This window comes from Rhinolophus ferrumequinum, chromosome 18 (assembly GCF_004115265.2).
Source record: "Rhinolophus ferrumequinum isolate MPI-CBG mRhiFer1 chromosome 18, mRhiFer1_v1.p, whole genome shotgun sequence".
Taxonomy (NCBI): domain Eukaryota; kingdom Metazoa; phylum Chordata; class Mammalia; order Chiroptera; family Rhinolophidae; genus Rhinolophus; species Rhinolophus ferrumequinum.
The window spans coordinates 28,019,184-28,046,286 of NC_046301.1; the positions used below are offsets into that span (position 1 = coordinate 28,019,184).

The 27,103-nt window shown below is 35.2% G+C and overlaps 1 protein-coding gene across 2 annotated transcripts; it reads left to right on the top strand.

Moving 5' to 3' along the window:
* ETFDH (electron transfer flavoprotein dehydrogenase) lies at positions 1-27,028 on the top strand. Of its 2 annotated transcripts, none has more exons than XM_033133667.1 (13): positions 1-131; positions 6,664-6,804; positions 7,208-7,437; positions 8,720-8,801; positions 9,225-9,343; positions 11,614-11,691; positions 18,666-18,812; positions 20,022-20,162; positions 21,370-21,513; positions 24,077-24,245; positions 24,838-25,020; positions 25,278-25,499; positions 26,639-27,028. In XM_033133667.1, the coding sequence occupies exons 3-13, from the start codon at positions 7,216-7,218 to the stop codon at positions 26,800-26,802; spliced, it is 1,671 nt and encodes a 556-aa protein (XP_032989558.1). In that variant the 5' UTR covers positions 1-131; positions 6,664-6,804; positions 7,208-7,215; the 3' UTR covers positions 26,803-27,028. The 2 variants fall into 2 exon arrangements, with proteins under 2 accessions (XP_032989558.1, XP_032989557.1); XM_033133666.1 differs by having other exon boundaries at positions 24-331; positions 26,639-26,991.
* Positions 27,029-27,103: the final 75 nt, after the last annotated feature.

Sequence of the window (27,103 nt, forward strand, 5' to 3'; positions counted from 1 at the left end):
CTGAAGCCGCGGGCCGCTCTGGAACTTGGAATCCCTTTCCTTTTCCTCTTCGGGTACATGACCCGGAAGCTTCTGCTGGTCATTGCGTCATGCGCGGCGCCGACGCAGAGCGAGAAAGAGGCGGTCACGCTGTGAGTCAAAGTGGTAGGGTGAACTGGGAGGTAAACTTCAGCAGAAGGGTTGGTGCTTCCTGGCGGGTGATGGTGCCCCCGGAGGCATAGAGGTCCCGCGCCCGGGGCGAGCCACAGGCTGTCTTCTTTCAGCTGTGTCCGACCGGGAGTCCTGGTTACAGTGAACATGTTGGTGCCGCTAGCCAAGCTGTCCTGCCCGGGTGAGCGGGAACTTCGGGGAGGGATAAGTGGAGGAAGGTCGAGTGATTAGGGAGAAACGGACAGGGTCACACCTGGGGGCTGTGGACACCTTTCTCCTTTCATCTCTCATTTCGTCGGCTTTCTCATGCTAAACTAGGACAAAGGTCATATTGTCTGCGCCTGGTGGTGGACCCTAGATTCCTTCCCATGGGATTCGTTGTCCTAAAGGGAAAAAATTGACAACTAGGCTAAAGGTCATGAGCGGAGGAAAGTTAATCAACACGGCCTCCGGGTGGACTCCTGAGCTGAATGGTGCCAAATCCTGGTCCTGACACTTATCCCAGCGCTCAGGTATTGTCTGTTACATTGTTAGAAACGGATAAAATAATCTTTGCACGGTTTTTCTCCGTGGTCCTGACCTGAGTTGCATGGCCTTTACAGCCATGCTAGCCGGTTCTTAAGAATTTGAAGTCTGATCTGTCACATCATAATTAACATTCATATGCTTCCCCAGTCACCAGATTATATCTGGAGCCAGAGATTTTTCTACATTGTCTAAAATTAACTCTACGGGCTTAATCATGTTATGGGTGCACCTAGAGCCATCACGATGACTTGTGAAAATACCACATTAACTCTCCTTTCATTTAAAAAAAAAAGAATGATGCAGTTAGATGGTGTTTTGTTTTACTTGAAAACAAAACAAAGCTCTTAAATTCGAAAAAAAATTCACTACAGGGTGAAGAAAAAGTTCACTACAGTTGAATTCTCTCACAAATGGCTTTATTTTTTATCTTTAATTTTTGGTTATGGAATAAACAAGTATATATATATATATATATGGCAAATTTAAGGATATCATTATGTAAATTTCATTAAAGTAGAATTTTGTCAGATTTGTTCACCATATATTAAATAAATAGAATTTTGTTTGAAGTTCCTGTTAACTTGTGCATGTATTACTAATGTATAGAAATGCCTTTGTTTGTTTGTTTGTTTGTTTGTTTGTTTGTTTTTGCACTATCAGAGTAGTCAGATGCCATCTGCCCTACTGCCTAATTTAATTGAAGCCATTCTTGGGCCAAGTGCTAACAAAATTCCACCAAAATTACCATTTCCATTTTACTTGGATGCTTAAATCATTGCCATTTTCATAGCTTACTGTTAGTACTACTGGCAAGGATGAGATAGACATAAATGTGCTGTCAGTGCGACTTTGATTTGGTGATGTGATAAGTTCAATGGACTTTGACCTCACTTCTCTACCAAAATTCAGCCAAGGTGTGTTAAGTGTTCAGATCTTTAAAGTGAAATGTCAGATTTGTTTTCAGAAAAGATTAAAGGTCGTGACTTTTTTTTTTTTTACCCCCTAGAGGAAATCAGACTACTCAGTTCCAAATATTCTCAAAAAAAACACTAGCTGTATAAGCAATAGAATTACAGATTTGTCTGATACCAAATCATCCGTTTTCAGAAGCAAATGATAACTTCTATACACTAAAACTACAATGCATCATACATCTTAAAATATTTTAATAAAAATATAAATATATAATGAACATTTGTTACAACTGGTGAGTCCATATTGATGCATTATTATTAATAATAGTTTATATTAGAGTTCACTGGATGTGTTGTACAGTCTATGGGTTTTGACAAATGTATAAAGACATGTATCTACCATTAATTACATTGTCATACAGAATTGTTTCACGGCCCACAAATTCCTATGTTTGATTTATTCATCCCTTCCTCTCTCTTCCTGAACCTCTGGCAACCACTGATCTTTTTACTGTCTCTATAATTTTGCCTGTTCCAGAAAGTCATATAGTTGGAATCATATAGTATAGTATGTAGCCTTTTCAGATTGGCTTCTTTCAATATGAATTTAAGTTTCCTCCATATCTTTTCCTGGCAACTAGCTCGTGTCTTTTTAGTAATAAAGAATATTCCATTGTATGGATGCACCACAGCCTTTTTATCCATTCATCTGTTGAAGGCCATCTTCCAAGTTTTGACAATTATGGATAAAGCTGCTGTAAACATTCACATGAAGTTTTTTTTAATCCTATATTTTCTATCTTTTATTATAATATGAACACTTAACATGAGATATACCCTCTTGAAATTTTTTTAAATGGATATAATACCTTATTATTGACCATAAGTCCAATGTTGTGTAGCAGATTTCCAGAGCTTATTCATCTTGTTTGACAGCAGGTTTTTGGGTGGATTAATTTTCCACTCATTTGGGTAAATACCAAGTAGAGCAATTGCTGGATCATATGTAAGAGCATGTTTAGCTTTATAAGACACTGCCAAACTGTCTGCCAGAGTAGCTGTACTATTTTGCGTTCCTGCCAGCAATACTTGGGAGTCTCTTACTCCCCATTCTCGTCAGCATTTGGCGTTGTCTGTGTTTTGAATTTTGACCATTCTAATAGGTGTATGGTGGTATCTCTGATTTGCTATTCCCTAATAATATAAGATGTTCAGTATCTTTTCATATGCTTATTTTCCACCTGTATATCTGTATTTCTTTGGTTAGGTATCTGTCCAGATCTTTTGCCCATTTTTTAAATTGAGTTTATTTTTTACTTGAGTTTTATGAGTTCTTTGTATATTTTGGATACCAGCTGTTTATCAGCTTTGTGTTTTGTGATGTTTTCTCCCAGTCTGGCTTATCTTTTTATTCCCTCATGTTGGCCTTTCAATGCTTCTGTTTTATAACTCTGGCTTGCCTTTTCACAGAGAATGACACTAAAAAAGCACTAGCGTATTTTATAATACCACGGTGAATCATAAGTGAGTACTATAATGAAGGAAAGTATAGAAAGGACTATATAATATTCAGTCACCAAATATTTATACCTATATATAGGCTAACACTGGGATTTAGCATACAACAAGGAAAAGAAAAATACTATAGGACTATGCTATGTACTGGGGAATACAGAAAACTAAGCAATTTATGTTTACATCTTTTATTGTTCATAGTTGTTTAAAATTTTTAATCAAATGATTTTTGAGACTTTTACCATACTTAGAAAAAACCTTTCCAAATCCAAGATTCTAAAAAAAAAAATTACCAGTGTTTTCCCCATAACCGTTTGTGTGTGTGACTAAATGCCTTTTTAAATAACAGTTTTATTGAGATTTAAGTTACATACCATACCTTTTACACCAGGTAAAGTGTACAATTCAGTGGTTTTTAGTATATTCACAGAGTTTTGCAACCATCACCCCAGTCTATTTTAGAACATTTTCATCACCCCGGAAAGAAACCCCATACCCATGAGTCACTCCCCAACCCCTCCAGCCCTAGGCAACAACTAGTCTATTTTCTGTCGCTATAGATTAGTTTGTTCTGGATGTTTCATATACATAAAATCATGTAATATGTGTGTTTTTTATGGTTGGCTTCTTTCACTTAGGTTTTTAAGGATCATCTATGTTGTAGCATATATGACTATTTTATTGCTGAGTGCTATTTCATTGTATGGATATATCACTTTTCATTGATTAATTCACTAATGGACATTTGGGTTTCCACTTTTTGACTGTTATGAATAATGCAGCTACGGACATTTATTTGTATACAAGTTTTTGTGTGGACATATATTTTTATCTTAAGTATATACCTAGGAGTGAATCGTGGAAACTCTTTATCTTTAACATTTTGAAGAACTGCCAGACTGTTTTCCAAAGTGGCTGCACCATTTACCATTCCCACCAGCGGTACATGAGGGTTCCAACTGCCCATATGCTCATCACCACTTGTTATTATTTGCCTTATTGATTCTAGCCATCCTAGTGGATGGAAAGTGGTATCTCACTGTGGTTTTAATTTGTGTTTCCCTGATGGTTAATGATGCCTAGCATCTTTTCATGTGCTTATTGGCCATTTGTATTATCTTCTTTGGAGAAATGTCTGTTTAGCTCCTTTACCTGATTTTATTTGGGTTATTTGTCTTTTTTTATTATTAGAAATAAGTTCTTTATATATGCTAGGTACAAATTTATTTTCAGACGTATGATTTGCAAATATATTCTCCCATTCCATGGCTTCTCTTTTCACTTTCTTGATGGTATCGTATCCTTTGAAACACAAAAGGCTTTAATTTTGACAAAGTACAGCTTATCTGTTTTCTCTTTTATTGCTGCTGTTTCTGGTGTCATAGCTAAGAAACCATTTTTCCCAGATCACACAGATTCACACTCTTTTTTTTAAAAAAAAAAGTTATGCTTTCAGCTCTTACATTTAAGTCTTTGATCCTTTTTGAGTTACTTTTGTATCACCATGATCTTTATTTTTTAACTTTTTATTTTGAAATAACTTTAGACTTACAGAAGAGTTGCAAAGATAGCACAGAGTTGCCATATCGCCTTCACCCAGATTAATTTCTTACATAGCTGTAGTATCATTATCAAAACTAAGAAATTAACATCGATGCGATAGTATTAACTAAACTACAGACTTTATTCAGATTATTTTTTTCTGTTTCAGGATCCATCCCAGGGCACCACATTGCTAGTTGTCATTTCTCCTTAGTCTCCTTCAGTGTGACAGTTCCTCTGTCTTTTCTTGTCTCTCATGACCTTGACACTTGGCTGTGGACTGGCCAGGCATTTTGTGCAATGTCCCTGCATTTGAGTTTGTTGGCTGATTTCTCATGATTAGACTGAGGATATAGACTTGGGGACGTATCCCACGGAGGGGAAGAGCCCTTCTCGTCACATCATGTCAGGGAGTGGTGATACCGATAAGTCTCCTTGGCAGTAGTGTTAAGCTTGACCACTTGATTAAAGTGTTTGCCATGTTTCTCCACTGTAAAGGTAATAGTTTTCTCTTTCCATGCTCTGCTTGCTGAAAGTTAGCCTCTTAGTCCAGCCCACTCTCTCAAAAGCGGGAGAATAATTTGTGGACATATCACCATATCTTTTATACTTTGACTTTCTCTGTTAAAATCATTGACCAAATGGAATTCATTTTGATATAGGGAGAGAAGTACGCTTTTTTTCCCAAATGACTGTCTACTTATGACTGTACCACTTAATAAATAACTATCTCTTCTCCCTGATTTGAAATTGCATTTTTATCATATACCAAATCCTTACGTTATTCCATTTCTGAACTCTTTATTCTGTTCCTTTGTTTATTCTATTTCTTCTCCAATAACAGACTTTTAATTATTATAGCTCCAAATATGAGTTTTTATGTCTGTCAGGGCTAGTCCCAAGGGAGGAGTTTCTCATATATATATATATATATATATATATATTTTTATGATGAGAAGGATTATCGAAGAGAATACCAGAGAAGGGAGTCAAAAATTGAAGATATGGAGGAAGGGGAGAGTATCAGACAGAGGAATGTCCCTCGGTAGATGAGAGAGAGAAGCCTCCTCATCCAAGTGAACAGATTAAGTGAGGAGAAAAGACATCTATTACAACTGGAGAGAATGAGGAAATGGATGAACACAAATACAGATTACATTAGAGGTCGTTGCCAAGGAACTGAGAAAGTTCCCACCTAATTGCTTCTTTCTGTGAGGTTTGATATGTAGGATGTCTGTTCCAGGTAAAGGGAGGGAGGAGATCGAGTTGAAGGGTTAAGGCCAACAGAGGCTGAATGAACCTTGCCAATAAATCTGTGCAACCTTCTGTTTATTTCCATAACATTCTATTTGCTAACTTAAAGGAAGATATTGCCATATGGGAGAGTCAACTTAATTTAAACAGAAACTGACCATAAAACTCATTTTGCCCACATTGTGCCCACATAATCATTAACACTGCCTCTTATTATTCTCAGAAGTATCCGGTTTGGATGAGAAATTATATGGTCATCCTATTTATAGCTTAAGCTTGACATGAGCTAAATTGAATAAATTAGTTTATTAGATCCTGCAAAAATGTTGTAATTTGAAAACATTGCTTTATGAGAAAAACTAACTGAATTGTTCATTTAGGAAAATGTACAATCTATTTCCATTCATATCACAACTAACGGCTCTACAGCGATAGATCTGACTGTTCACTTAATGTCTGCAGTTTTGATGTGGTCAGAATATAAACAAGTTTCCAAATATAAGGCATCACACATGGAATCATACAATTTCAAATCAGGAAGGTACATTAGAAATCATCTAGTGACCCTTTACTTTTTTGGATGAGGAAACAAATCAAGAGAGGTTAAGTGATTTGTTTACGGTTTGGGGGCTAATTAATAGAAAACTAACCAGAAACCAATTCTGATCCCCTATCTTAGATTTTTTTTGAAGTATTTTTTTCAGTCTACTCCTGAGGAAAACTAATTGAAAGAATAATAATGTTCATAATTTTTGTGCAGCGTATCAGTGCTTTCATGCCTTAAAAATTAAGAAAAATTATCTACCTCTGCGTGCTACAAGATGGTCTTCAACTTCTGCTGTGCCTCGAATTACTACCCATTATACTATTTATCCCCGGGATAAGGACAAGCGATGGGAAGGTAAATAATTTTTGTACAATTGTTGAGACTTTCTAGATACTTTGTATCATTTTGTAGAGGGAAATACATTTTTCATGAAAGTATAAAATCATCTAATACAGGTTTACGAAATGTGTTACATATTAACATTTGGGAAAGCAAACATTTGCTCAGTTTATAATAATCTGAAGCCAAAAGTTGGTTTATGGAAACTAAAATAAGATATGCCCTGAACAGAACCTAAGAGAACAGCCACGAGTACAGTAATATACTTAATATAATTCTCATGCAAAGTAGAGGGGCAATTTCTATAAATGACGCTCTGAAGCACAGTGGAAGTATTTGTAAACCAGCCTGTGATTTTACCACATCTTACTCATCCCGGACTTTAAAGGAGTTTTTTAAACTATTGTGTTCCTCCCAGGAGTGAGCATGGAGAGGTTTGCAGAAGAAGCGGATGTAGTGATAGTGGGTGCAGGCCCCGCAGGGCTCTCTGCCGCTGTTCGTCTGAAGCAGCTGGCTGCTGACCATGGAAAGGACATCCGTGTGTGTCTGGTGGAGAAGGCTGCTCAGATAGGAGCTCACACTCTCTCAGGGGCTTGCCTCGACCCGCGTGCTTTTGAAGAACTGTTCCCAGACTGGAAGGAGAAGGGAGTATGAAAAACTGTTTTTTATACCAAGTCCAATCTTGATTGTATCTCTAGTTCCAAATTACTGGAATATGGGAAACCCGTTTCATATAATTCTATCTTTTAGAGGATGATTACTGATCTTTTTTTCATTTAAAAAGGGCAAAAAGAGATTGAATCGTATCAAATATAGTTAGAATTTTAAGATAGTAACTCATTTTTATATAATGCCTTCTACGTGTTGTATTTACGTACTGGAGGTTTATGAGAAGGCATTATCTTGAGAAGATCTTTGAACATTTGTACCAAATAGAACACAGCATTTTGATTTTGTGGCTATTTCCTAACTTTTTCCATAGGTGTTTACTATCGTTGTTCTTAAGGAAGTGTTACATAAATTTCCTGGGACATTGTAGTATTTAAAGCCAAAGAGGATAATCTAATCTAATTTTCTGAAGAAATAAGTCAATTTGGCCTCCCATAACCTAAGCAGAAATGGCACTACTAGTACAAATGCTAGTTTTACTGTTCTCATAATTGGTATGACCTTGGTTAAAATCTTACACTCTATGTATCTCAGTTTTTTCTTATGTAAGATGGTTTATATCTATCCTACCTTTAAGGTTAGAATATTTAGTATCAGTGAATATACTTTGTAAAGTTAAAAAAAATATGGTAAATATTTCTGTATGTTTTCCATTTGAGTAAGTTAAATTCCAAAATATTCATCTCTACTGTTCTTTCTAAAATGTCAAGCTCCTTTAAATTAGAAATATTTTAATTATGCCCAGTTAACTTTCTTTTTTCAATATTATATCAGAAATAGGTATCATTGAATGATTATTGACATAATATCAATTCTAAAAGTTCTTCACATCAAAACCCTATATAGCTAGACAGATACAATCCATCACATGCATGTTAACGGTCTTTATTCAAAGGAAAAACGAAACTTGTCTTACGTTTTCATCAAGCAGGAAGTTACAACTTGGAGCAAGCACCTAGGCTAAACTCCCACGGAGACAGGAAGCCATCCTCCTTGATGTTCACATTTCAGAGATGTCTCCAAGGTCCCCAAGAAAGACATTCCTGGGTTGGGAAACTGGCTAGTTAGGTTTTTAAAAGATTCTCATACATCTCAAAGAGACAAAGGATTTACAGTCCAAGTTTTCTAAAGAAAGTGATGAAAGAAAAATGAGGAGGGTGGTTCCTTTTACTTTTTGATACAGTTTTATTGTTATTTGTATTTACCCTTCCAAATATGAACTACCTAAAAACTTCCTTTTCTTTCCTGTTTTCTTTTCTAGGCTCCACTTAACACTCCTGTAACAGAAGACAGATTTGGAATTTTAACAGAGAAATACAGAATTCCTGTGCCAATTCTTCCAGGTAAGATATGATAAATATTCATAGATTCATAGAATTCCACAGCTGGGAGAAACTACAGTTCATCAGGTGAAATCCCTTCCTTTTACAGATGAGAAAGCTGAGGCCCAGAGATTTGGAGGACTTATCCAGAATTATACAGCTAGCTTGTGCGAAGGCAGGACTAGAACCCAGTTCTTTTGTCTCCCAATCTAGAAGGATTGAGATAGCCTTGTAAGCCAATAGGAATTTTTAATTTAAAGCTGTTTTTCATTTAATTAGAACTCTAGACCAAAATTATAAAAAATAAACTGAAATTGTGACTATATGATAATATGAATATATTTATGCAGAAATTATACATTGATTAGAATTTGTAAATTAAGTATGTTTTTGAGATGTTTTATCAATGAAAAGTCAGATTTATACTGAAGCATATATTTGTAGGTCTTCCAATGAACAACCATGGCAATTACATTGTGCGCTTGGGACATTTAGTGAGCTGGATGGGGGAGCAAGCAGAAGCCCTCGGCGTTGAAGTATACCCTGGTTATGCTGCTGCCGAGGTTTGTATAGTTTTGTTTTGTTTTTAATATTCATAGGAAGTAATCTCTTTTTCTTTTGAGTATAAACTGAGAATGGTACAGAAGTTAAGAAATAAATATTTTAGAAAAGCCACAGGATTTTAGAATTGCAAGATTAGAAGGAATCTTAAAAAATTAAAATTAGAATCTTAGAAGGATCTAATCCGAAGAAGTACTTGATTTCCTCATATTGTGCCCACATCAAGTGATTGTCAAACTCACGGTTGAATTCCATCAGGGAGGAAAAGTTAGTTCTCTGTCTGATGGTTGGATTATTGGTAATACTCTTTCTTATATTTAATAGAAATTTATTTACTCTTTTATAATATATAGGACAAATCTATGCCCTCTTTCAAGGACAACTTTCCAGTTATAAGTATTCCTTGCTTTCTCTTCTTCCCCAGGTTAAATAATCTCAATTCTTTCAACTTTCATGTTGTGTAGTTTGAGTTCATTATTCTCATTGCCCTCCTCAGAATGCATTCCCTTTTTATCCCCTGTATAAGGTGGCACCCAGAATGAATACTTCGAGCCTAGTGTAGACCAGGGCTGTTACGTTCTTCATTCTAGAAACGGTTCTTCCATTAATTCCCTCAAAATAACTCCTTTGGCAACCATATCATACTGTTGATTTTCACTAAGTATTATTGAAGAAATTATTACAAATAAAATCTCCTGCCAACCCAGAAAAATCACCTCTACAAATTATAAAATAGAATAAAGACAGTTTTATTATTGAATGAACATTAAACCAAGATTGCAATGCATGTCACCGGCAGCCTGCTAGGGAGATTGCCAAGACGGAAATCTCACCCTTTTACATAACCAGGCAGATCCAACCTATTACATACATATTGTCTGTTTCAAAAGGAAAAATAAAACTTCTTGTATCTTTTGACAAGCAGGAAGTTACAACTTGGACCCCGGCATGTAGCCCAGACTCCCACAGAGACAGGATGCCATCCTCCTTGATGTTCACATTTCAAGCATGTCTCCGAGGCCCCTAGGAAACACATTCTGAGATGTAGATCTGACAGGAGGTTTATTTAGCTTTTAAAAAGATTCCCATATATCTCAGATAAAGAATTTACTGTTAAATTTTCTAAAGAAAATGCTAAAACAGTCTTGATGGGAAGGGGAGTTCTCTTATTTTGGCGCCAGGGAAAATTTAAAAATATATATTTTATTTTGTTTTACCCTTACAGTGTATAAGTCAAATAAAACACCCAGGCCCCTGTATTATACTTGCTACCACTGATTTCTGTTTTCCCAGCCCATGCGTACGCATTGGTTTTTTTGACCCAAGTGTGGGTTTTACACTTCTCCTAGTTAAAATGCCTTGACTGCGCGCGCACACACGCACACTCAAACTCATAGTCTCTTGTACCTCTCCTATTAGCCTCAGTTCCGTAAAGGTTATCAGGTCATCATCAGTAGTTTTTTGGTAAGCTGGGCCAGACTTCAGTTAAAGTTCATAGCCACATGCTACTCTTGATTCATTTTCAAGGTATCAAGTAAAACGTTTATATCATTTTTTTTCATATCCATGGCTGCTAATCCTTATTTTACCTTTCCACTCCTGTGCTTTCTGTTGTGTGATTCTATTGTACATTTTGTACTTTCCTATCCAAAGGGCATTTTCGTTCAGAGAGGAAACAGAAACCAAGGAAAGGTTACAGACTATTACTTCTCATCTTCAGAATTATTCTTTTGACCAGTTTTCCCCCTTCCTTCTTGCTCTAGAAATAAACTTTAATCACCTTTGGGCCATTGTCAGCCTCTCTGTTTTGTTGTTTCATTTTCTTTATTTTGACTTTTTTTATTTTTTGGATCTCAGGTCATTTGGGACAGAGGCTTTCCCAACACTGTTCTTCTCTTTCCACTCACCCTGACGCTCTTCATTTGTTATAGGCCCTGAATTCAGGTTCTGTACACTTTTTTGGTATCTGAACTCTTCAAAGGGCTGTCGGTTTAATCTTACTGGGTTTTTAGTGATCTCTAAGTGGCTTCCCCATTTTCTTCCTAATCAAGGTTATGGCATTTCTTTCATTTCCAACTATTTGAGCTGTGTTCTTTCATACTCTAGAAGGGAATTTATTAAAAACATGTTTCTTTGCCTGAACACTTTAAAGTCTATATTTCTATAATCCAGAGAACGTGTTCACTTTCTAAAAAAAAATATAAGGCTGTTTATTGTTTCTTTTCAAAGTAGTTATGAATCCTAAGGTGTTAATGAAATGTTTTCATTTTAGGTCCTTTTTCATGAAGATGGTAGCGTAAAAGGAATTGCCACTAATGATGTAGGAATACAAAAGGATGGTGCACCAAAGGTAAATGTTCTCGTAGTTATGTGCGTAACAAACTGACACAAAAAGAATCAATTTAAACTCAGTAATTTAGTCTTGCTATATATATACATATATATATACTGCATGTTAAGTATATAGTAAAATATTATTAATGTGGAATTTTTCTCTATTAAAAATATGGAAGCATCTTTGAAGTCAACATCATTTAGGCAAGTAAATATAACATGTTTAAGAATTTTTTAAAAGGTAAAAACGTAACTCAAAAATACAAAACAAACGTGTGTCAAAAGTTTTATTTCACTCAATCGGTTAAGATGTTACAAATAGTTCAAGGAGAATTCAAAAAACATACATATATATGGTCATTAGCTGCATTGCTACTTCCACGGTTTTCATTTCTATGAATGAGAATCATTTGCATTACTATCAGTAATACTGATAATCTTTGGCTTGATTTCAATATCTTTTGGTACATATAACACTGATTGTCGTCCTCTCATTCAAATATAAGCCTGGGTGGTTTTCAGGTTTTCACAACTTGTATTTTTAAATTTGCAAAATAAAAACTGCAGGTATATAGATCTCACAGTCTGTAAGATTCCTTGAAAAGAACAAGGAAAAAATGCCTTGCTTTCCTCTAACAACAAGAACAAAACACAAATTAACATCTTAATAATCTATTAATTTTTAGTTGTTTATTGTCCTAGTCTCTCAACTAGATTAATAGGCTCCCTGAGGACAGAGGTCATAGAGGGTTGTTCCAATGCCTAGCACGGTGCCAGTTAATGTTAGGTCTTCAGAAAACATTTGTTAATTCGTAGTTTCTCCTTCTCTCTGCCATTCTTGAACAGAATTGAGAATCTAGTCTAGAGTCTCCTCCCGCAAATCTTCCTGCTTCTCACTAGCATTTTGCTTAGAGAACAAGTGAAAAAGCTCTCCAGCGTTACCCGTGTCATTGTTCCTTCTATCGGGTTGACTGGCTACGTCAGAATCTTGTGAAGTCTTGTGACTTAGGGCCCAAGAAGCTGTTTTCTAACAACCCCTCGGGGATTCTGATGCGTAGCCAGGTTTATAAACGATTATCTCATGCTGCTTTTCGTAATGATGAAATAATACCATTTTTCTCATATTCTTTTGTATGTTATGATTGTTTTTATACTGTCATAATGTGATTATTATTTAAAATGTTTATATTTAATATTACAACAAAATTGAAGCATGCAAATTTTGTCATTCTGATGTTTCATTTCTTGTGTATTCTCATATTTGTTCAAATATATTTTTGTGCTCGGTGCTTTGTATTTATAAAATTATTTATATTTTATTTATTGTATTTATGTAGATGTAAAAACATAGATGAGTACAGTAGAGTTTTAATAATTTGAGCTCTAAAATATCCATGTTTAAAATAATTATTTTAGTACCACAGGTTTGGAGTGGGAAGAACCAAGGATTTGCTTTACTCTGTTGTTCCATTCTCTGTTTCACCCCGCATGGTTAAGCTTTCTTTCCGGCCGTTTCACTGAAACAGCTCTTGTCAGAGTCCCAGATACTCCATCTTGTCACCTCAGCAGTTAGTTCTCTGTCTTCTCTTACTTGACCTCCTACGAGGCGGCGCTGACACAACCGAGTAGCTTCTTCCTTGTTGCAACCTGTATTCACTCGCTCCTCACATCACACCACCGCTTCTGGTTTTCCGTGTGTTTCACTGGCCCCTCCTCCTGTGGCCTTGCCTGTTTTTCCTCTTCTTCCTGTCCTCTAAATAAATATTGAGGCTCTCGGGCTCCGTGTTGAGTCCTCGGTCTACATTTTCTCCGTAGTGACTTCATCCAGTCCCAAGGTTTTAAATACCTCTTCTAACTCCCACAGTCATCTGTCCTCCTCCTTATTCAGTAGCACTACTCCCATGTCTGATAGGCATCTTATTGTAAAGATTCTGACTTGGACATTTTTGAGTTTCAGAGCTTAAGTCACTTACCCAAGGTCAGACAGCTGTTAAGTATTCAGGCTGGGACTTGAATATAGGCAGTGTGGCTCCAGGACCTGTCCCTTGAACACTAAGGGGCATGTTGCCTCAAAAAGGAAGCAGAAATATGCTAAGCGATATTTTAGTTCATTAAAACTAAATTGTTTTATAATTGGTGCTGCGAAAATTGTACGTCTATCTGGAAGCAAATAGAGTTGGACCTTTATTTTTTAAAAATTTTGATGATTTCTTAAAACAATAAGAAAAATCAGAAAGAAATGTAGATTACAATTACAAGCGAGGGGGAGGATAAGCCATCCCATAGAGATAAGAAATTAAAAACCTATAAGAGACTGACCTTTTTTTAACTATACAAAAATTAAACACTTCTGGATATCAAAAAAATACCATATTGATTATATCAATTGATGCAGAAAAAGCATTTCAGAAGATACAACATCCATTTATGATTAAAACAATAAAATAGGTATAGAAGGAAAATACCTTAACATAATAAAGGCCATATATGACAAACCCTCAGCTAATCTCATAATTAATGGATTATGAGATTAATGGATTAATCTCATAATTAATGAAAAACTGAAGCCCTTTGCTCTACATTCAGGAACACGATAGGGCTGTCCTCTATCACCTCTGCTTTTCAACATAGTGTTGGAAGTCCTTGCCAGAGCAATCAGGCAACAGAAAGAAATAAAAGGCATCCAAATTGGGAATGAAGAAGTTAAATCGTCACTCTTTGCAGATGACATGATGCTATATATAGAAAACCCTAAAGACTCCACCAGAAAGCTATTAGAAACAATCAACGAATACAGTAAAGTTGTGGCTACAAAATCAACGTACAAAATCCATTGCATTCCTATATACTAACAATGAAATCTCAGAAAAGAAATACAAAAACAATTCCTTTTGCAATTGCAGCAAAAAGAATAAAATACCTAGGAATAAACTTAAGCAAGGATGTGAAAGACCTATATGCTGAAAATTGTAAGACGTTTTTAAAAGAAATTGAAGAAGACACAAAGAAATGGAAAGGTATTCCGTGCTCATGGATTGGAAGAATCAACATAGTTAAAATGGCCATATTACCCAAAGCAATATACAGATTTAATGCAATCCCAATCAAAATCCCAATGGCATTTTTTAAAGAAATAGAACAAAAAATCATCAGATTTGTTTGGAACCACAAAAGACCCCGAATAGCCAAAGCAACCGTAAGAAAAAAGAACAATACTGGAGGTATCACACTCCCTGACTTTAGCTTGTACTACAGGGCTACAATAATCAAAACAGCATGGTATTGGCAGAAAAACAGATACATAGACCAATGGAATAGAATTGAGAACCCAGAAATAAAACCACATAAATATGGACAGGTAATTTTTGACAAAGAAGCTGAAAACATACAATGGAGAAAAGACAGCCTCTTCAATAAATGGTGCTGGGAGAATTAGATAGCCACATGCAAAAGAATGAAACCGGACTGCTGTCTGTCACCATGTACCAAAATTAATTCAAAATGGATCAAAGACTTAAGCATAAGACCTGACACAATAAACTGCATAGAAGAAAACATAAGTACTAAACTTATGGACCTTGGGTTCCAAGAGCATTTTATGAATTTGACTCCAAAGGCAAGGGAAGTAAAAGCTAAAATAAACGAATGGAACTATATGAAACTTAAAAGCTTCTGCACAGCAAAAGAAACCATCGACAAAATAAAGAGGCAACCAACTGAATGGGAGAAGATTTTTGCAAACAGTGCCTCCAATAAGGGGCTAATATCCAAAATATACAAGGAACTCATGAAACTCAACAACAAAAAAACAAACAACCCAATTGAAAAATGGGCAGAGGATCTGAAGAGACATTTCTCCAAAGAGGACATACAAATGGCAAATAGACATATGAAAAAATGCTCAACATCACTAATCATCAGAGAAATGCAAATAAAAACCACAATGAGATACCACCTCACCCCAGTCAAAATGGCTATCATCAACAAGACAAACAGTAACAAGTGTTGGAGAGGCTGTGGAGAAAAAGGAACCCTCATACACTGTTGGTGGGAATGCAGACTGGTGCAGCTGTTATGGAAGGCAGTGTGGAGGTTCCTCAAAAAATTACGAATAGAATTACCATATGACTCAGCAATCCCTCTCCTGGGTACCTACCCCAAAAATCTGAAAACATCTACACGTAAAGACACATGTGCTCCAATGTTCATTGCAGCTTTGTTTACCGTGGCCAAGACATGGAAACAACCAACATGCCCTTCGATAGATGACTGGGTAAAGAAGTTGTGGTATATATACACAATGGAATACTATTCGGCGATAAGAAAAGATGATACAGGAACATTTGTGACAACATGGATGGATCTTGAGAGTATAATGCTAAGCGAAATAAGTCAGACAGAAAAAGCAGAGAACCATATGATTTCACTGATATGTGGTATATAAACCAAAAACAACAAAAGTACAAGACAAACGAGAAACAAAAACTCATAGACACAGACAATAGTTTAGTGGTTACCAGAGGGTAAGGGGGATCAAATATTTGGTGATGGAAGGAGAACTGACTCTGGGTGGTGAACACATAATGGGATTTATAAATGATGTAATACAGAATTATACATCTGAAATCTATGTAATTTTACTAACAATTGTCACCCCAATAAATTTAAAAAAATACTATAAAGTCTGTGGATAAACAGTATATTGGGGGGAAATTTGACATAATATCAAAGCATTTATACGTTGATAAGAAAAAAGATAACAGTAGAAAAATGAGCAAAATCTAAAATATTGAAAAATTTACAGAACAGCAAATCCAGATGATCACAAATCATACGGAAAGATTCTTATATACCTTTTCTTCAGAGCCCATAGCTTATATGTCATTTCTTCCAAAAGGCCTTCCCTATTCACACTTTCAGAATAGTTTCCCTTCTGTTCTTTCATAACACCTGGTGCTTTCTTTCATAGCACTTAATCACAATTTGTAATTATATACTCAGATATTTATTTAATGTTTGCCTCTGACGAGCCTGATGAAAAGGGGTGTGCCTTTTTTTATTTGTCTCTGTGGTCCCAGTGCCTATCATAGAACCTAGCACATTATAGGTGTTCATTTACTATTTCTTATAAAAAAAATAATATTTCTTGAAAGAAAAAGGGATGCTGAAAACAGTCATCAGGGAAATGCAAATTAAAATAGCAGTGAGTTATCACTACACTTAACAAAAATGTAAAAGAAATGTAAAAAAAATGTAAAAGTCACTAGCTGGACTATAGGGAAAAGTGTCTTCTTATGTACTGCTGGTGGAAATACTGTTTTAGGCTTGTTAGAAGACAATCTGGTAATATCTGGTAAAATAAAAATAGATGTGCCCTTTAATCTAACAGTGCCACTCCTGGGAATCTATGTTACAGGGAATAAAAGCATCAATATTGTAAGGAGATATACACACACACGCACACGGGTGTATTTTATAACATTATTTATTGTTGCAAATAAAATGGAAACAGTGAATGGCCATGACCCATTAGAATAGCTGATTAACCTATGGTATTTCCACGTGAACTACTACCCAGCCAATAAAGAGAAAGATTTGAGCTATACAGTCACTTGAAAAGATTCCCATGAAGTATTATTAAGTGAGAAAGGTAAGATACAGAAAAGTTTGTATTATATGATCCTATGTTCATAAAATAAACCAGGACCCAAAAAAGTTTAAGTGTATATGTATATTTACATATGTGTGTGAATATATATTTTGATAAAACCATACAAATAGGTTGTTAATATAGTTTATAGATGAGAGAGGACGGAGACAAGAAAATAAAGTACTGAGTAAAGTTACACGTGGGATGTCTGTGCAATATACATGTATACATATATATGACAGGTATAAGCACCACACAAGAAAAAATAGAAGTTACCAGTAACCGTGAAAGATGTTCAAACTCTCTAGTAACCAAAGATAGTAGATTAATAATGAAATAATTCTCACCATTTGGACTGCAAATATTTGGCACCAAGGATATTCAGCTTGAACAATGCTTATAATATAGTGAAACATTGGAACAACCTAAATGTCCAACTGTTGAGAATTGGTTGAAAACTTAGGGGAATCTATTTAGGCATTAAAAATGAATGATTTTTGGTGTATATTGCCGTAGGCAAATCATTTTATAATATGAAAATAGTTACAAAACCATTTGTCAGTATAAATTATTTGTTTGTATGAATGTGTCTATATGCACACATATATGCAAATACGTGAATAGAGAAATATCGGGAAAGATACATTTCATGAGACTTTCCTGATTATTCTATATTTCTTTATTCAGTAACTTTATTGAGTACCTGCCATGTGCCAGACATAAGTGCAAAATATAGAGAACAAAAGAGAGAGGTAAGACTTTAACTGTAGCTTTTTTTTCCCCTTTGGAAAAAACATTTCAGTTTTACAATATATATTCAGCAATAGAGAACAAGTAAAACTAAAGTGAAAAAGGAAAGTAGCTGAAGAGTATGTTTAGTATGGTCCTGTTTGTGTTAGAAGGATATAAAGAAACTCTGTATAGTTTTATATTAATGGACATTTTCTGGCATGATATACAAGAAAGCTATTAATAGTGTTTTGTGCTTCAAATGATGGGACTGGAAAAACCAGGTACAGTGGGGAAATGGCCTTTCATTTTTCACTTTATATTTATTTGTAGAGAATTTTTCAGCATGAGCATGCTTTATTTGCTTTTTAAATTTGTACAAACTTAACCATTCAATTAAGTACTTTCGAAGTAAAAAAGAAAAATGTAACAGACAAGCTTTATTACAAAATTTAAATTAGATTCTACTTACAAACAGTACTTAGTTTTATTTCTGATATAATATCTGTACTCTTCTATACCTGAATCATAGTTCAATTCAAAGCTGACCAGTATGTGAATATTTTTTAAATTGTCAAATGGTGCAATTTAACATGTTTTTATTTTTTTAGACAACATTTGAGAGAGGACTAGAACTACATGCCAAAGTTACAATTTTTGCAGAGGGTTGCCATGGACATCTAGCCAAGCAACTATATAAGAAGTTTGATTTGAGGGCCAGTTGTCAACCCCAAACTTACGGAATTGGACTGAAGGAGGTATCCTGGGTTTTTTTGTAATGTTAATTTCAAAAGATGGAGCTTCAGTTCACTTCTATTATATTATGTAATTATAATGTTGATTTAATTTTACAGTTATATTTTTTATTGACTTGAAACGTTCGTTATGACTGAAAATATTTGGGATATTTTTCAAGGGGAGAAAATATTACTAATCAAATTCCATTACTATGCAAATTGTATCTGCATGTAATTGTTTTTTCAAATGTCGCTTGAAATGTTGCTTTTTTCAAGTCTGGAACTTGGAAATGTTTGTAACATTGATTTCTTTTTCATTGTAATGTCGTCTGCCCTTATAGGATTTGACCTGTTAGTCATATGCTGTTTTTAGGATGACCACATCCTACAAGAATTGTTTATTCAAAATTGTAGTATGAAGATAATTTAGTTTATGAAACATACACTCAGCCATAGTATATTGATCTATAACCTAAAATTTAGTTAGATTAAGTGTTGTATATTTTCTCAGTTTATCCATTCTCTAGTATATTTTTCCAAATCTTAGGTTTATTAGAGTGTAAAAGTTTCGTTATAATCCTTTTGTTTAAATTTATTTTTAGGGTAAAGCTCAGAAAGTTTCAAATTCTGTATATAACTAGATTCATTAAATTGTGAATAAGGACTTAATTATTTTGGTAGATTGCACATATCTGATTTTAGACAATACTTCAGATGGAAATTGTTTAAAATTTAAAACTTACTATTCTGAAAATAGGATAAACAATTTACTTCAATTGAGGAGGGGAAAGTGCAGGTGAGAGTAAAATATTATATTGAAGAATAACCTGTGTACTTGAAAGTAACAGATCTTAAGTGTACAGTTCAGTTAATTTTTATAAGGTGAACATGCTCGTGTAACCTCTACCAAGATCAAGACATAGAGCCTGACCAACACCCCAGAAGTTTCCCTCTTCTCGTCAGTGGTGTTTCCTATAATCACAGGAGTCTTACCCATTTGAGAATCTAATTAATGTCTCAATAACTTTTCTGACCTGTTTCCTTACTCTTGATTCATCGTGCTGCAGTTTAGTATAATTTTCTTTGATATTTGAAGTACTTTTTTTGTGTTTCTCTTGTTACAGTTTTTCACTTGTAATTTTCATAAGTAAGACCTAAACTTGGCAAGTTTTATACATTGTGGTGACATAAAAAATTTAAATAATACTAAAACTATTTTTCTTCTTAAAGCTATGGATTATTGACGAAAAGAAGTGGAAACCTGGGAGAGTAGATCACACGGTTGGGTGGCCCTTGGACAAACACACTTACGGAGGCTCTTTCCTGTATCATTTAAATGAAGGTGAACCCCTGGTAGCTCTTGGTTTTGTGGTAAGTTAGATGCCCATTATCGGAAGTTCTGCTGTTAGAGTCACTGAATCACCAGTGTTACAGAATGAGGGTTTTGAATCCGGAGAATTGTAAAATGCTTTTCTAAAGCTTACTTTCTCATTTTCTCAATATGTAAAATGCTTATGGCTTAAACACACATAGCTTTCGTAATACGAGCTACTTACTACATGCCAGGCGCTGTGCTAGATGCTTCACTGAGAATTCTTAAGTTTCACAAACATCCTGTGAAGTGGGTATATCCTTATTTTACTGATGGGAAAACTGAAGCCCAAATTTAAGTTATATAACCTTCCCAAATACACCTTAAATGACAGAGGTAAGATTCACATCGAAACCTGTCTGATTTCAAAGCCCATTTCCATTATGGAGTGCTGCCACTGCAAATGAAATCAGCACTGGGTTTGAACCTATGACTTTTTTAAAACATGGGCATTTTCTCCCTTTTTGGCCACTTACATCTTTGTAGTCAATTACATTTTGAACAATATAGGGAATGCAAAAATTACATAAGAGTTTCTGCACCTTGGAATTGGTGGCAGTTATATAGTTCAGTGTAACGATTAACTCTGCTGTGAACCATTGTTAAATTTATGCCTTATTGGTGTGTTTTGACACCTAACCAAGTGTTCAATGCATCGCCTTTGCATGGGTGTTCTAGTGACTTAATCTTTTCAAAGCAAAAAGGCTTGGTTATTAATTTCAGCATTTTGGTAATACCTTATAAAACGTAACCTTCAATATTTTTTGTCCTCTTTTTTCCTAAGTGTGATTACATCCTGTTTCTTCATTTTTGCCTCAGTCATACTGCATGTAGCTTATTTATTTCTAGAGTTGGTATTAATAAATGAATAATAAATAATTATGGTTCCTTTTGTAGAAATACGTGAGACACCTACATATACTTTTTTTTAATTTGGACTTTGATTTTCAGAGCACAAGAATTTGTTAAAATGTTCCAAATTTTTAAAGTTCTGCTGATTATAAACACATGGTATCTTTTCCTTGAGTCCTTCTTTTCCAAACAGATTTTATTTAGTTATTTATTTAAATTTTTTCATGTACTTTGAGTACAAGAAAGTTAATGTACATTTTTTGAAAAATGCTGCTCACATTTTAGCTTGATAAAATTTGAAATAAAAATTTCTAATTGTATAAATATAACAAATTTAAATATAAAAATTTTAAGGTTGGTCTAGATTATAAAAATCCATACCTGAGCCCATTTAGAGAGTTCCAGAGATGGAAACACCATCCCAGCATTCAGCCAACGTTGGAAGGTGGAAAAAGGATCGCATATGGAGCCAGAGCTCTCAATGAAGGTGGCTTACAGGTAACTCGCCCAACTTCTGTATTCCTTATTTCTGTATTATCAATTCAACATTGAAAATATAATGTTACAAATTTAAATAAAGAATAGAAAATTACCTCATAGGAAAAAAAAATAATTAGGCAAAGCACCTAGTGTTTATAAACTGTCACATCATAGTCAAATAAAGCACACCATGAATTTAGTTTTAAAAATACATTGATTTCTAGACATAAATTCACAGGTGTTTTTTTTTTAGTTTGTTTTTAATCAGAAAGTTAAAACTGTGATCTAAGATATTTCCCTTTATTCCTTCACTGGCCGGAAACTCAGAGACAAACGTAGTTTTCAGCAAAGGTAATTAATTCATCCCACTACCTAGTGACACCCATGCCTTTGAGGTGGACTCTGTTAGGCTTTTGCCCTTAACTGTCCAATTTTAGTATATATTCAAAATGAACTTTATCAATTACAATTAATGTATTAAATATGTACTAATGAACAATGAAATAAAACCTACGTAGCTAACTATGATAAACGCTGTTAGTACTGGTGTGGAAATAGTATTAGACAGGTAAGATGATCTTAAAAATCAGCCCTAAAACTCATACCAGATTATTTGGAGCAAGTTGCTTAATTTCTCTGGCCTTAAGGGATCAGCTGTACAATAAAGACAATCCCTTCTGTCTCTAATATTCAAGGAATCTAGAACTGTTTTAGAAATTGGGTATCATTTAAAAAAATTAATTTGTTCTAACGGTATCATAATAGAAAATTGGGAGGGCGGGAAGTTGATTGAACCTTTAAAATGATGTTCTAAATACTTTATTACTGTAACAATAATTCATAAAGTCAAGTAAAATCATAGCTAAATTATAAATAATCTCTAGAATCTTAAATTCATTTGCTGTGGAATTAGTTCTCATGAAGTTGTTTTTGTTTCTAGGGTAGTAATTTGTTTGCAACAAATAATTAAATTGCATCTCTCTCCCTCCCTCCCTCCCTCCCTCCCTCCCTCCCTCCCTCCCTCCCTCCCTCCCTCCCCCTCCCCCTCCCCTTCTCCCTCTCCCTCTCTCTCCAGTCTATACCAAAAATTCACCTTTCCTGGTGGGTCTCTAATTATTTGTAGCCCTAGTTTGATGCATGTCCCAGAATACACCATTTTTCAGTGCACCTTTCCCTTGATCCCTAGTTCCTTAACAAAATGCCCAGTGCCAGTAAGCACTGCCCACACAGGGTAGGATCCTCCCAGCACTTAAGAACACACCTTTTCTTTGGGCTACAAATTTTTATTCTTAGGACTTAAGCACCAATTTGGAAGAACTTTCACTGACAATCCACATCCTGTCTTCCGGTTCTTGAATCATTCTTAGTGTTAGCAGGGCCACGCGATTATTTAAGAAAAGCAGTGTCATACAAGTTCCTAACCATTCTCTCTGTTCTCAGCTAGTAGCAGTCCAGAAAGTCCTTTCCCTCTGTCAGCTACTCTGCAATCCTGATACGATGCTTTTATCTAGGTTGTTCTGATCTTGAATTTGGTCTGAGAACTCGTCATAAATTCATTCCCCACATGAACTGTGAATGGATGGGACCCCGATCCTTCTTTTACCAGCATTCCTTTCCCCCCCAACCCCGCACCTCCCCATTCTGCTCCTCACCACCTCTATCCCCCCCACACTTAGAATTCTCTAATTGAAGGTAGCTGTGCCCATAGATGCCTCATGGTGTCTCTTGTAGCTGATGGCAGTAGTTTTGCTGTTAACTTCCTCTCCCAAGTCCCTTTCAGCACCTTCAGCCAAACTTTTACCCCCCACTGCTTTCTCAGCAAAGACCGTCACTTAATGTAGGAAGTGCTTAGAGAAGAAAAAATACAGGAGGAGGAAAGAACAACTCTGCATTGGCTTTCTTTCCTCTTCAAACTATAGATCGGAGTACATTTTCCCATGTAAACACTCTATAATTTAGTGCTACATTTTGGGGCATATATAGGCTTTTATTGGCTTTTTTCCATCAGAAACGTATATTGAGGCCCAAACAACTGTCTTAAAATTTATTTTGGACATTCAGCTTATTCTTAATCACAGTATGTTATTTAAGGTAGTAGGTTGTGGTGATGCCATGATTAAAACCTAGGTTTCCATCCCTAGATACCAAAGTAAAATAAAAAGCGTTATCTAAAGATAACATCCTTTGTAACTTACGTGTTACCCAGAATGCATGTAACAGCTGATCACAATTTAGATAATAGCAATTCAGGTTTAGAGAATATTTTTAACTATGACATGCTAAGTATAAACAAAAACATTTAACTATGTTAATCTTCTGGTCTTAATGTGCCTTTCTCTTGTAGGTTAGTCATGGGGAGAAGGAAAAAGTCTTCATAGAAAAATAGCAAATAGTTCTAATCCTTATTAGGGGAGGGGAAACAATTGCCTTTGCTCTAATTTTTTCCTTCAGTATATTCATTTTCTTGTATTTAGAAAAGAATTTTTCCCTAGAGCTTTAGACTGGAAGAGGCTGTAATTTCAAGTGGTTTTCCTTGTTTAATTTGAGCTAACAAATGCACTTTAAATGTTTCTTTCCTCAGTCTATACCAAAACTCACCTTTCCTGGTGGTTTGCTAATTGGTTGTAGCCCTGGTTTCATGAATGTTCCCAAGATCAAAGGTACCCACACAGCAATGAAAAGTGGAGCTTTGGCAGCAGAATCTATTTTTAATCAACTAATTAATGAAAATCTCCAATCAAAGACGATAGGTAAGAACTTCCTATTCACATAGAGAAAATTGTCAGGTTCTTCATTGAGAGTTTTAAAAAGAAGTTATTTTAACATATAGTCAGTATATAGATAGAAAATAAAAATAAATACAAGGAAAAATATGGAGGTGTTTTATATGTATATTTTAATTATATACATACATTGTATCTGTCCCTTTACACAAAGCATTAAGATGTATGCTGTGTAAAGAAAACTACATGACCTACACTATAGATTTTTACAGCAAATTCTGTTTTATTCACATCAAAAGTAGGATAGTACCAGTGGTATCCCAGCTACTTAGAAGAGATTTCAAGCTGGACAGTACTGTATTACGTTACATATATGGAACATATACGTGCGAAGATACCTCACAAATACTAGTGTATTTCCATCTGAAACCTTTGCAAACTACAGGATCAAGCAGCACCATTGCTTAGTGGGCATGGCAATCAGGCATATGACCACTTGTTTTTTAGAATCACTTAAGGTTCATTCATCAGATATTTTAGTAGCAAAATACCTTGCTTGATAAAGTATTTTATACTCCTTGAGACAATTTCACTTAACATTTCATGTTTTTACTAAAAGGACTCCATGTAACTGAGTATGAGGACAATGTGAAGAAATCATGGGTGTGGAAAGAGCTGTATAGTGTTAGAAACATAAGACCATCCTGCCATGGAATCCTGGGGGTTTATGGAGGGATGATCTACACTGGAATCTTTTACTGGATATTTAGAGGAATGGAGCCATGGACTCTAAAACATAAAGGTAATTCCAACATATTTTGAGAGTATGGATGTTATAATCATTAAAAACTCAATGGGATCCATTAAGTAGTGGAGAAAGGGAACTTTTTTTTTTTACTTTGTTTTAAAACTTATGTTATTAAAGAAATCGCTAATTCAGTATCTTTAAGAGAACAGTGTATTGTTATGAGGGGGGTAGTCTTATTTCATTAGTATGTTTTTAAAAGTACTTTTAAATTAGTGTTGTATTTTTATTAATCTTCCTGACAACTTCTGCAGGTTCTGACTCTGATCAGCTCAAGGCAGCCAAGGACTGCACACCTATCGAGTATCCCAAACCTGATGGACAGATCAGTTTTGACCTTTTGTCATCTGTGGCTCTGAGTGGCACTAATCATGAACATGACCAGCCCGCACATTTAACTTTGAAGGACGACAGTATACCTGTAAATAGAAATTTGTCAATATACGATGGGCCCGAGCAGCGTTTCTGCCCCGCAGGTCAGTGATGAGATTTCCACCCATACCTAAAATACAGGAATTTGCTTTAAACACGTTAGAAACATGCTTCCATTGAGAAACTTCTTCCATTGCTTAGAAATTGTAAATGACTCCTACATCCAGCTTCCTTTAGAAACCATTATTTTTATGGTTCTCAGTCTAATCAGCAATGTTAAAATAGGAATTTTTTTGTTAAGCCCAATTCATACGACATTTCTCAAAAGAAAAAGCTTTTGTGTGTCTACCTTCAGACCAAGATAAGGATTTTGGAACATCAAACAAAAACACCTCTTTCCATGTTTACATGACTTTTAAAAAATCATCATGGCTGCTCACAAACACATATGTATACAGATGTTAAAGTACTATAGCCACATTGAGCTCAAGGAAATGGTCCCAAACTTTAAATTCATCATGAATACTGTAACTTCTAGTGCTGAGTTTCCAACTAGAATTATAAAATAGTAACAGTCTCAAATGAGAATAGTATTCAGATACGTAAAAACTAGTACATTCTGGAAAGGGACTAAAATGTAAGTTCTTCAAGGGCAGAGACTCTTGTCTTTTGACTTTGTTTCTTAATTTCTGTCACCACACTGAGTTATAAACTCTGATGTGAAGGACTAGACCTAATTTGTCTTTTCAGCTATAGCACGTACACACACACACACACACACACACACACACACACACACACACACACACACACACACACACACACACACACACACACACACACACACACACACACACACACACACACACACACACACACACACACACACACACACACACACACACACACACACACACACACACACACACACACACACACACACACACACCCCCCCCCCCCCCCCCCCCCCCCCCCCCCCCCCCCCAAACTGCTAAACATTGAGTTCTCCTGTTAGTAAGTCTAATAACTCAAATACTGCTGTACCTTTTGCTTTTATCTATATTTAATTTATACTAGCAGCAATAGCACACAAGATCTTTGTAATATTCTCTATGGGTAAACGTTCAGAAAACAAACCTTCAAGGTTTCTGTAGCTAGTTTCCAAAACTTCATGTGTTTTTTTTTTTTTAATTTTAAAAGTTAAAGTTAGGTACTTCATAATATTATTGATTTCTCCCTACAGGAGTTTATGAATTTGTACCTTTGGAACAAGGTGATGGATTTCGGTTACAGATAAATGCTCAGAACTGTGTGCACTGTAAAACATGTGATATTAAAGATCCAAGTCAGAATATTAACTGGGTGGTACCCGAAGGTGGTGGAGGACCTGCTTACAATGGAATGTAAACTGCAACTGATTTTATTTGCAGGCAAGTTTGATAACCACTTTCTTTAAAATGTATGGTAAGCTAATTTTAAAATATTTAGAAGTTAACAAGTGTCAAAATATCTTACATCATGTTCCTAATCTGAATGTTCATAAAATAATTACCCGGGAAATAGAAATTTTATACTGTACCTAAATTGTCCCATAAAAAATTAATATTTATCTTAAATAAAACTTTATAAATGATGTAGTATCCACTTACCTCTTCAGTTCTTCAAAAATTCAGTATCAATAGCAAAATACACTATTGGCCTTTAAAAT